This window comes from Haliotis cracherodii, unplaced genomic scaffold (genome assembly GCF_022045235.1).
Source record: "Haliotis cracherodii isolate W230 unplaced genomic scaffold, xgHalCrac1.p SCAF_14, whole genome shotgun sequence".
Lineage (NCBI taxonomy): Eukaryota > Metazoa > Mollusca > Gastropoda > Lepetellida > Haliotidae > Haliotis > Haliotis cracherodii.
The window spans coordinates 38,002,863-38,016,122 of NW_027266269.1; the positions used below are offsets into that span (position 1 = coordinate 38,002,863).

At 42.6% G+C, this 13,260-nt stretch overlaps 1 protein-coding gene across 1 annotated transcript; it reads right to left on the minus strand.

Moving 5' to 3' along the window:
• On the minus strand, positions 1–8,541 carry LOC139460814 (uncharacterized). Its single transcript, XM_071242292.1, has 8 exons — positions 8,472–8,541; positions 7,442–7,477; positions 6,505–6,573; positions 5,761–5,853; positions 4,593–4,658; positions 2,033–2,098; positions 403–490; positions 1–53 (listed from the first exon to the last, which is right to left on the minus strand). Exons 2-8 carry the CDS (start codon positions 7,458–7,460, stop codon positions 11–13), a joined length of 444 nt encoding a protein of 147 aa, XP_071098393.1. The 5' UTR covers positions 7,461–7,477; positions 8,472–8,541; the 3' UTR covers positions 1–10.
• Between the last annotated feature and the right edge of the window lie 4,719 nt (positions 8,542–13,260).

Sequence of the window (13,260 nt, forward strand, 5' to 3'; positions counted from 1 at the left end):
GTGTCTGTATTTACTTCACATCCTTTAAACAGGGAGTCCCGGGTTTACTGGACCTGGAAATAAACCAAACAAACTCAAGAAACAAATGAAAATTCTTTTCACCAATAAACAATATTCCGGGGTGGTATATGCTTTCTCGTTAGCTACACAATTCATACATTACTCATTACGTGGAAGTGCAGGTCGTGGACTTGAATACCGGAGTCACCCTGATAATGGTCCATGGTCTAACATCACCATTACTTGATTATACGTTGTAGCAGTGATACATTGGTAAACAAACTGCGAGCATTTCAATCTTTTCGTCCACGTCATCTGACACATGCTTAAATCAATGCGGGTCTAAACCAGCCTCCCACTGTATCGGTACATCCAAACCGTTACAAACGCAATATATCTCACCTTCCATCTGCAGTAAGTGCAGTTCCTACCGGTACAGACAACAGAGAACACATGACGTCTCTGAAGGATATCTGGACCCATTTGCCTGCTAAAGAAAGATTAAACAGACTAATCCTCGCGATGGATATAAACGTATTAATACTCAGTGAGTTTGTATTTTTCCGCTTTTAGCAATATTCCAGCAATATAACGGCGGGGACTCCTGAAATGGGCTTCACACATTGTACCCATGTCGGGAATCGATCCCGGGTCTTCGGCGAGACGAGCGACCGCTTTAACCACTAGGCTACCCCACCGCCATTTAGAGTTTACGAGGGTTGATAGGTAAGTTCTTAGTTTTACATAAAAAGACTTGACATAAAGACATTGGAATGATCTATTTTTCAAAACAAACCCCCCAGATTGAAGTCATTTGGTTAAATGTGTTGGTGGGATTATATCCCAGTTTCGTAGAAGTCATTCCCTTGGCTGTCCCAAAACTCCTCCACAGCTGCTCTGACGTCATCGCTCGAGTTGAAATTGGCTTCTGCTGGAGCTTTCTTCATGTTTGGGAAAGGTTGGAAGAATGACAGAGCCAGATCAGGAGAATAAGGAAGGTGCTGAAGGAGTTCAAAGCCAAGCTTGTGGGTTGTAGCTATGACTGAATTGAGCGGATTGTACTTGTGGAAGAGCACACCTGTTTTCAACTTCACACGTCTCGTGGTCTTAAGCTCATTCCATAATTGCCTCAGAAGTGCAACAAAATATGCGCCGTTTATTGTTTGACCTTTTCGAAGATAGTCTACTTTGAGGACACCCTCGGCCTCACAAAACACGGAGGCCACAACCTTTCCTTCTGATGTGACAGTCTTTGCTGAATTTGCTGGTGGCGATATACGTCAACTGCTTCCACTGGTTGTGTTTTGGACCCACGTTTTATTCATGATCACAAATCGCTGCAATAACCATTCTGGTTAGCTTCAAACAGAGCTAGATTATCACGAGTCAGGTTGTGCATGCTGCGTTTTTGATTAGATGTCAGAAGCTTTGTAATCCAACGAGTTGATACCTTCTTCATTGCCAAAGTTTCTGTGATGATGGAATATGCCCTCTCCTGGGAAATGCATTCTTAAGCAGCAACGTGCCGCTCAGTCGGACGCCGCTCAGTCGTCGTGGAGTCTCTGGACCATGGCTGCTGTTGCTGACGTCACAGTACCTCAAGGATGGGGGTCATCTTCAAGGCTCACCCTGCCACGCTTACAACAATTACATTTGACTACTTCTAACCTATTTAGCTTCAGGCATTTACACTTGTCAGAGGTTTTCCATTTTGTGTAAGTCGTGTGAGCGTGTGGCACGATGAGCCTTGAAGATGACCCCCATTCCGGAAGTACTGTGACGTCACAGAGGTGTACAGAAAGTAGTGATTTAGACTACCAGTTGTCGGATTCCATTTTGTGGAGGCCTCGGTGTCAGAGTGGGGTATGTCGCTGGTTTTGTGTGCTGGCCATTAGTGTCCCGATTCGGTCCCCACCCAAACAGTACTAGATATTGTACAACTATCACTATGTTATATATTTAACTAGCATGTAACACATCACCCATTTACATTTCGAATAATAGATTTGTCTCTTAATCTGCTACGACTCACCCCTCGTCTGGTGCTGTATCCTACTGCGCTTAGGCAGAACATAAAACCGTTCAGATCGCTCACACCCTGAAAACAAGCACAACCATAGGTCACGCATGACCTCCTCCTGCTGTCACGTACACTGGATATCATGGATCGTTGTTCTCAGAATGATGTCAGTCAATTTGCACATGCAGTTATACTCCGTTTTCAAATGAACCAATACAGGAAATCTGGACACAAATGTATTTTGATACATATATACGTCCGACAAAACAATGATATTGACCTGAATGTAGCTGTCGTTGTTGTGTACATTTTCAATACCGTTGCAAGTTAATCAACAGTATGCCACCACGATGCCAGGCATGTAACGCCCAACAGGGTGGACGCATCTTCATGCATGGGGGAGGGCGTGCCATGTTGTAGACGTGTAACATTTATTGACCATTGGTATTGAACCTAGAGTAATAACCAGGGCGAATATGGGATTCGAACATAGGACTATCACATTTCAGACATAATATATACACATCAGCTTGTTTTGCCCTTTTAAGTCATTGAGATACCGCTGAATGTCAGTGATAGAAATCATTCAGCCATCCCGGGACCCATCTTGCACACCTGGATCCCTGTGTCACATCGCCCAGATTCCCCTAGATCATTCTTACACAGATTACTGAGACACCCCTCTAACACCCCTCTTACACAGACCCCTGCATCCCTCTACCAGACCACCGAGACACCCCTCTAACACCCCTCTAACACAGACCCCTGCATCCCTCTACCAGACAACTGAGACACCCCTCTAACACCCCTCTAACACAGACCCCTGCATCCCTCTACCAGACCACCGAGACACCCCTCTAACACCCCTCTAACACAGACCCCTGCATCCCTCTACCAGACAACTGAGACACCCCTCTAACACCCCTCTAACACAGACCCCTGCATCCCTCTACCAGACCACCGAGACACCCCTGGATCTCTCTCACACAGACCACTGAGACAACCCTGGATCCCTCTGACACACTTTGAGACAACCCTGGATCCACAGACCACAGACACGCCTCTAACATAACTCTAACACAGACCCCTGTATCACTCTACCAGACCACTGAGACACCCCTGAATCCATGCACCAGACCATTAAGAAAACCAGAATCCCTGTACCAGACCGCTGAGACACCCCTGGATCCCTCTCACACAGACCACTGAGACACCCTGAATCCATCGCACTCAGACCACTGTGACACCCCTGAATCCCTCTGTCACACAGACCACTGAGACACCCCTGAATCCCTCACACACAGACCACTGAGACACCCCTGAATCCCTCTGTCACACAGACCACTGAGACACCCCTGAATCCCTCTCACACAGACCACTGAGACACCCCTGGATCCCTCTGACACCACTGAGACACCCCTGAATCCCTCACACACAGACCACTGAGACACCCTGAATCCATCTCACACAGACCACTGAGACACCCCTGAATCCCTCTCACACAGACCACTGAGACACCCTGAATCCATCTCACACAGACCACTGAGACACCCCTGAATCCCTCTCACACAGACCACTGAGACACCCTGAATCCCTCTCACACAGACCACTGAGACACCCCTGAATCCCTCTGTCACACAGACCACTGAGACACCCCTGAATCCCTCTCACACAGACCACTGAGACACCCCTGGATCCCTCTGACACCACTGAGACACCCCTGAATCCCTCACACACAGACCACTGAGACACCCTGAATCCATCTCACACAGACCACTGAGACACCCCTGAATCCCTCACACACAGACCACTGAGACACCCCTGAATCCCTCACACACAGACCACTGAGACACCCCTGAATCCCTCACACACAGACCACTGAGACACCCCTGAATCCCTCTCACACAGACCACTGAGACACCCCTGGATCCCTCTGACACCACTGAGACACCCCTGAATCCCTCACACACAGACCACTGAGACACCCCTGAATCCCTCTCACACAGACCACTGTGACACCCCTGAATCCCTCTCACACAGACCACTGAGACACACTGAATCCCTCTCACACACACCACTGAGACACCCCCTGAATCCCTCTCACACAGACCACTGAGATACCCTGAATCCATCTCACACAGACCACTGAGACACCCTGAATCCCTCTCACACAGACCACTGAGACACCCCTGAATCCCTCTCACACAGACCACTGAGACACACTGAATCCCTCTCACACAGACCACTGAGACACCCTGAATCCCTCTCAGACAGACCACTGAGACACCCTGAATCTATCAATGAATGAGTTTTATGGTTTTACGCCGTTTTTAGCAATATTCCAGCAATATCACGGCGGGGAACACCAGAAATGGGCTTTACACATTGAATCGAACCTGGGTCATCGGCGTGACGAGCCAACGCTTTAACCACTGGGCTACCCGATCGCCTCCTGGTCAATGAAGTCATGTTCTACCATATGATCAGTTACAGAGTATGTGCAGCAGTGTGTAATATAGGTGTCAGTTACAGTTCACGTATTACACGTGTCCCTTTATCTACGAAGTCTCACTTGTATTTCGATGATATATCGCGCCATGCTCAGGTTGAACTTCAAACCGTTCAAATCGTTCACAAACTGAAAATAGAGACCCACAGTAGTTCAGGTATTGCTGACTTCTGCTGGAGCTGATGGATCATTCTAATATGACATTGAAGAATGCATGATTCTGATTGGTTAAAAAGAGGTATCCTTTTCCGACTGATACCTTCTTTAAATTAACATCGATCTGTTGACAGCCTAGCGATCTATGCATATAGAAGTGACTGTCGATAGCCCGATAGAATTGTATGCCTTCAATATCGGAACAAAAGCTCTTCAAAGATGATGAAATCTATTTCAGAACGCACACAAATTAGTGAAACACAGGCTAAGTCTCTGTGTCTGGGTCACAAATTCATCGTCACACAAAAGAGCAATCTCTCCGGTGTCGTCGAAACAGCGGCATTCAGGGTTCAGAGTGGACATAGTTACAGTAAAGTACGGTTATAACGAACTCAAAGGGACTACTAATTTTAGTTCGTTATAACCGTAGTTCGTTATAAGCATATATACAGCATAACTACAGCAAATAGTCGGGACCAAAAAGTAAGTTCGTTATATCCGTCAGTTCGTTATAAGCGTGTTCGTTATAACCGTAGTTTACTGTATTGTAATTTCAGTTACTGTTGTTGAGACATTTTCAAACCAACTGCAACATAAATGCAACTTCAAAAATATGTGCTAGTCAAATTTGTGGAAATCGAACATCCTGAAACCGGGATGATTCTCCCTCCTGTGGGGCAAAATAACACAAATATCTATTTTATATTCCTGTAGGGAGGGGGGAGGGGCGCTGGGATTTTAATAAAAATAAACTCCGAGATTTTGAAAGAAAATAATTTTGCTTCATATTGTTTGACAAAGAGAAACTATCTGTCACAAAAACTGCATTGTTGCAATGTGTTTTTTTGTTGTTGTTTTAAAAAAAGAGAAGATTTTGGCTCATTGTTTTAATAAATGAAATAGCTGGTTTGGCAGTTGTAGCCGAAAAAGATATCTTGGTGCCGTTGTACAAAGCGATCTTAGCGCTGAGGTGATCGTAACTCCATTACCTATTAACAGACTTAGGACAGTCGTAGCGCTAAGGTTGTTTTGTACAACGGCACCTGGTCTCCATACAAAATCCCAGGAACTTCACCTGTCCACGCGTGTCCACTGCCACCATCAGCAACCACCATCCCGGGGGGCGCCCTGTCTGACCACGCCTTGCGGGGAGCACCTGTCCCTCGTCCTGACGATAGAGTTAGTGAGTTAGGATCTTTTATCATGGTGTGTCAGCGTGGTATGAAGGATAACTTGAATTGACGTCAGACGTTTACAACCCACGTGAAACCCACAAACCTAGAATCATAATCAGGGTGAACCGGGATTTGAACCCAGGTTCCTGCACAATGAATTACGGTGGCCACCCGTGACCCTGTTGATAGAGGACTAATAGGGGTTGTGATATACTGATTTACCAACGTGGTTTATTTACAACCATAACTGTTTCATCACCATGTCCATGGCGAAAGAATAGGTTCTCGTGCTCCCTCCAAGTTTGCAGAGAACGTTCCTGAATTGTTACAAGTTGTTAAATCGTCATTCGTCACCCTTGTTAACCTGAATATACACTGGTATTTAAGTAATAATGATTTCAAAAGGTAATAGTAATGATCTTCATTTCAAATATTTTGTATTTCTTCATCGTGTATTTGTATACTATAAAGTGTCCGCATACTTTTACTTTCGAATACACAATTCTACACTCTTCCTGAATTATCACGGTACCAGTATTCACGACACAGAATTATCCGGACATATTCATCAGCACATATTGGAATATCAGTATTATACAAGTAGTTAATGACATAACGATATTGTATTGCTAATAATTACTTACCTGTCTGAAGGTATAGACGTATGGTGTGGACTGGCGGTCCAGTGTCGAACCGCTCAGATCGTTCGCATCCTTTGAACAGAATATTGAGTTAACACGTGCATGAAGTGGCTAAACCCCACGTAGCCCTCACCTCCCTCGTGGAGGTTCCGGGTAAGACCAGGTCCCGGAAACAGTGCTTGTCCTTAGAGTCGAGGGGGCACATTGTTCAGCGATTCGCTGTGCAGAGTTGCGTCCCTTGGGCACGCCAGAAACCTATGATTGTGGGTTCGAATCCCGGTTCGCCCCGATTATGTTTCTAGGTTTGTCAGCACCATAGCCGTGCTCGTGGGTTTCACCGAAGTGGTAAACTTCCGAGACCTGCATCACTTCTGTCTTTCCTCCCACATTAAGCTGACACGCCGCGATATAAATGGAATACTGTTACAAGCGGCGTTAAACCAAACTCACTCAATCACTCCTTAGAGCCGACTAAAATAGATCGGGTGGTCAGACTGGGTCATTTTGTTGGTAGCGCAGCACCTCACCTTGATGGCGTGGAGCGTTGCTCTTAATATCAACCACACGTCTGTCTTGTCCAAAAGCGTGTATTTACTGGCTGTCGTCATATTAATAGAGTGCTGCGTTATGAAAACAAACGAATTTCCTTTTGAACCTAAATATTATTCCTCTGACTGATGTCAAACATACATGTAGATCATTCAACACGTACATATACGTAAAGTTCCTTTGCGTTACAACATTTAAATTATGTAAATGTGAAACATGTGACGATTCCAATTCTCAGTGTAAACTGCGTAATGCCTTCTAATATAAAGGGATTTGAAATTATAATGTGTGTTCATAGATTGTGCATTGACTGTGCATTGATTGATACATTGATACATACAAGTGCTCTTTGGTAATCCATTGATAAATAATTGATAGTTCGTGGACTCACCTAACGTCTGTAGACTCATTGTTTCCGTGCAAGATCCTGGAGATATTTAAGCATAGATTAAACATTTGAAGAATAAAACACAGACTTTGAAATGAATATATTAATGAATGTATAGGCATGGTGAGGGTATGTGTGCATGTGTGCGTGTGTCTGCATGCGTGCTTGTGTATGTGTGTGCAAGTGTGTGCGCTTCTGTTCGTTCGAGAGTGCGTGCGCGTGCGCGTGTTCTTTGCCTTGAGTAGAGAGTGCGTTGTCGCTTCCATCCTTGTCTTCTTATTTTGTTTTGTTGGAACTGACTTTAGGTTGACTGAGTAGCCTATAATCAGGTGGCCGGCCACGTGGCACCTGGTTGTAGAAGGACCAGGAAGTGAACAAGCCAGCCGCCTGGCCACGCCACTACGTAGGGGTACTCTACAACACTGACCTTAACCTTGGCATAACAACGTAACGACCCGTCACAACATACCTGAGCGATTGCCAACAACGCCTTCACATCCATTCACTCGTGACTCCAAACAGGCGTTTTATTAAGCAGTCAACAAATGAGTTGTCACCGAATTTTCAATGGCTGAACAATATTGTTGTGTGCGAATAATCTGTCAACAAGTAGCCATGAGCTTGAAATTTCAAAAGAGTAATAATTCCTTTCATAGCTTTATGTCAGCGTTTTGAAGAGTATGCTCTCACAGTATATTGGTATTATGATTTTTGCGCTTAAATATGTCGTCAAAACAGCGTTAGGTTGGTGTGACTTCAACATGAACAAGTGACATAGTAATTAATTTGTTTAGATTTCGGAGCTACAAGTGGATCTTACTTTAATGACATACAAAATAACCTTCTGACACAGTTAGGCAGTGATTTCTAAGTGTATGGTGGGATATTGAAAGTAAATAGGTACCATTTGCGCGTAAACAAAATTCTGTTAAAACTGCATGAGTCATAATCTATAAGCTTGGTGTTACGTCAGTAATAACCTCATGTATCTCTGGTTCACAAGTAAGGCTTACGACAATGAACTTCATCTTACCCCAGAGAACTGTCTTCGTGCAACAACTGATCCTGTCTGATCCCGCACAACCAGCGTATTGTTCGTGTTGTTACTTACACAGCGGGAAATACAAGTCTATACTCAACAAGTGCTGGGTAATACAAGTCTATACTCAACCAGTGCTGGATAATACAAGTCTATACTCAACAAGTGCTGGGTAATACAAGTCTATACTCAACAAGTGCTGGGTAATACAAGTCTATACTCAACCAGTGCTGGATAATACAAGTCTATACTCAACAAGTGCTGGGTAATACAAGTCTATACTCAACAAGTGCTGGGTAATACAAGTCTATACTCAACAAGTGCTGGATAATACAAGTCTATACTCAACAAGTGCTGGGTAATACAAGTCTATACTCAACAAGTGCTGGGTAATACAAGTCTATACTCAACAAGTGCTGGGTAATACAAGTCTATACTCAACAAGTGCTGGGTAATACAAGTCTATACTCAACCAGTGCTGGATAATACAAGTCTATACTCAACAAGTGCTGGGTAATACAAGTCTATACTCAACAAGTGCTGGGTAATACAAGTCTATACTCAACAAGTGCTGGGTAATACAAGTCTATACTCAACAAGTGCTGGGTAATACAAGTCTATACTCAACAAGTGCTGGGTAATACAAGTCTATACTCAACAAGTGCTGGGTAATACAAGTCTATACTCAACAAGTGCTGGGTAATACAAGTCTATACTCAACAAGTGCTGGGTAATACAAGTCTATACTCAACAAGTGCTGGGTAATACAAGTCTATACTCAACAAGTGCTGGGTAATACAAGTCTATACTCAACAAGTGCTGGGTAATACAAGTCTATACTCAACAAGTGCTTGGTAATACAAGTCTATACTCAACAAGTGCTGGGTAATACAAGTCTATACTCAACAAGTGCTGGGTAATACAAGTCTATACTCAACAAGTGCTGGGTAATACAAGTCTATACTCAACAAGTGCTGGGTAATACAAGTCTATACTCAACAAGTGCTGGGTAATACAAGTCTATACTCAACAAGTGCTGGGTAATACAAGTCTATACTCAACAAGTGCTTGGTAATACAAGTCTATACTCAACAAGTGCTGGGTAATACAAGTCTATACTCAACAAGTGCTTGGTAATACAAGTCTATACTCAACAAGTGCTGGGTAATACAAGTCTATACTCAACAAGTGCTGGGTAATACAAGTCTATACTCAACAAGTGCTGGGTAATACAAGTCTATACTCAACAAGTGCTGGGTAATACAAGTCTATACTCAACAAGTGCTGGGTAATACAAGTCTATACTCAACAAGTGCTGGGTAATACAAGTCTATACTCAACAAGTGCTGGGTAATACAAGTCTATACTCAACAAGTGCTGGGTAATACAAGTCTATACTCAACAAGGCTGAGTAATACAAGTCTATACTCAACAAGTGCTGGGTAATACAAGTCTATACAGACTTGATTATTTACACACCGCCGTCATAAAGCTAGAATATTCCTGAGTGTGGCGTTAAACAACAACCAAACCAAGTAAGGAGGATACGTGGGGGAATGTGCCCCAGCTCTTGTCCAAGTCACACAGCTACCTACCTCACCATAACACCTCAAATGTGAAGAAAACTCTACAATGCAAGTACCTCTATTTCCTTCACACGATATCGACAGAGTACTTAGGAGGAATGTATGTAAAAGCAGGAATTAATTCCTTGTCAAATTATCAATGAAATGTTTAGCGAGTTGACCCATTTAATGAAAGCTCATATAGATCGAGCAACTTACAATTTGACCGACCTATTTGTATATATTCGTTCTAATGTTCGTCTCATTAGGAACAGGGCACATGTGGCCCAGTCGTCTAAGGCGCAGCGATTCGCTGTGCAGATTTGCGTCCCTTGGGCACGCCAGACACCTATGATTATGGGTTCGAATCCCGGTTCACCCCGATTATGTTTCTAGGTTTGTCAGCAACATACCCGTGTTCGTGGGTTTCACCGAAGAGGTAAACGTCTGAGACCTGCATCACTTCGGGCTTTCCTCCCACATTAAGCTGACACGCTGTGATATAACTGGAATACTGTTAAAAGCGGCGTTAAACCCAACTCACTCACCCACTCATCAGGGACTGTAGGGTAGCCTAGTTACTAACGTAAGCTAAACCCAGGTTCGATTCGCCACATGAGTACACAGCGTGCAGCCCATTTCTCGTATCCCCCGCCGTGATATTGCTGACATATTCCTAAATGCAGCATAAAACCATACTCACTCACTAATTGCATCCAGGTATTAGAGAATTGCAAATCTCAGCCAGCATGGATTGATAGTGAATGATTGAGTGAGTGAGTGAGTATTCCAGTTATATGGATTGATAGTGTGTGAGCAGACTCAAAAGGTAATCATGTATAAACCCTTTCAAACATTTTAAATGGGTGGAAAATTTCAAGAAGTGTATTAATGATAAATCTGAGTTCTAGTGATGCTGTACTGAAATGAAAGAAATCTGCGAAAGACAGGCTACTGAAGAAATAACAATGATCGTATGACAGTGCAAATAGTCCTCAGTTAAACAATGTCTAGAAATATCATTTCTGCTGATGTTTGGCTCAATTATTGTAGCGATTTGTTATATACCTCAGTGAGAAAGACTGAGTTTTCTGAAGTTGAGAAAAGTGATATTGCCATTGCAGTGAACATAACACTTGATATTTCACTGCAGTGAACATAAAACTAGATATTTCACTGCAGTGAACATAACACTTTGACTTTTACTGTTGTGAGGATAAACTGAAGTGATTTTTTAGCTTGTCTAAATTTACGTTTTACCGAAGATCTTCTATCTGGTGTAATACCCGAATATGTAATTATCAAAGCTATTGAGCCATTGGAAGCTTGGAAGGCAGTATAGGAAGATGGCATCCCTACTGAACTTTTGATACATTTACACTTAATATACTGTTCATTAAAATACTTGACAAAGGTAAATTCCCTGATGCCTGGAATATTGGCATGCTTATCCCTCTCTACAAATCTGGAAGATTAGATTGTTCCTTTTATTGACATGAGCAAAGCTTTTGATTGTGTGCACATAAAAAAAACTATTGCAATTGCTACATGCTAAGGGTAACAAAGACAAAAAGTTTAATGGTTTAAGAAATATATATTTTGCTTTAAAGTCGTGTGTAAAAAACTGTAACTTGTTCGTTTCATCATTTGGTGTACGCCAAGGATGTATTCCGAGCCTGTACTGTTTACTTTCTTTATAAATGAATGAGCAGGTGTCATGTGTGAAAATTGTGATCATGGAATATATTTATTACAGATTATATAAAAGATATAACGTCACTGTTATTTGCTGTGATGTAATACTTTTCTCATACACGATATCCTTCTTACAAAAAGAAATAAATATTTTAGAGGCATTCTGTAATAAATTGGGTCTAGAGGTAAATATGGATAAAAGAAAGATAGTGGTGTGCAGAAATGGTGGTATCGTTAAGAGGTGTGAAAAGTGGACTTATATGAATAAGGTTATTGAAAAACAGTACTTGTAATATAAATATCTTGTGATAATGTTTTCAGTCAAGGTTAAATTGGTCAACAGCATGTACAACACTTCCCAGTCCAGCTTTAAAAGCCATCATATCTATTTTGATGCGAAACAAAAAGCTAAGATTTAAAACCAATCTAGCTTTGTTTGATGGAAATGTTGTTCCTACCGGATCAGATCAGACATTTCGCGTACCAAGAATTGTAATGCCATAGACAAGATGCATGAATGTTTCCCCATGTTAAAAGACGTGCCCTCACTGGATGCATTTGGTAACCGTCTCTAAATTCCAATCGGCTTTGAGATACTAGAGACTCACGTGTCACACCACCAGGCAGCCATTGGTGATATACTAGAATATGAACTCACGTTCACTGACTACAACAGGTAGAGCTAGAATGGTGACAAACAAGTCAGTAAACTGGATAACGGTGACACACAGTGAAACATTAATCTAAATGTGGCCTCCAGATCGATGGAGGGTATCTTAGTGCGTTTCAAAGATTGCTTCTCATTCTTCGCATGCTGGTCCAACATATTCTAGAGACTTTCCGGTACTAGTATTCTACATCCATATTACCAGGGGGCAGTGACAATTTAGGGTGTGCCCAACCAGTGTTACAGTAAAGACATGAAGGCATAGCAACAGATGGATACCGCTCCATGCCATAAAACGTCATTCCAACATATGATGATCAAATACATGCTAGTGGATGAAGACCACCGAGTGCGAGCCAGGGAGTAACCACGCAGATAGATTAAGAAGGCAGAGGAATAATCTAAATATAACTCATATATGTCTGTGATTATGAACTCAACATAGTTAACGGAAGTCTTTTGAAGGGCCATTTAGATTTTACTGAAATACTCTCATTGCACTCTCATCTGTCGACAAATTGGTTGAGGTAAAACAACCTTTACACTCGACATTTTACAAGGTCATTATTGTAAATTGTTTCGAGCAGATCGTGAGTTTATATCCAACTATACCGGATAATCAAACATACATATCTAACGGTTGTGTGGCGAAGGTTCCTAAACTATACAAAGTTGACCCAGGTGAGCGCTGACATGACAGGGTTACTGCTACTTCGTGACATATTCAAATGAGACCCAAACCCTTTCATCGTAGATTACTGCAGTGCACATAAAACACTTACGAAAAGGAAATATATACTTTCGACTACAAAAAGACTGAACGAGGTAAAATTCGACAATTGCTGTCAGGAACTCA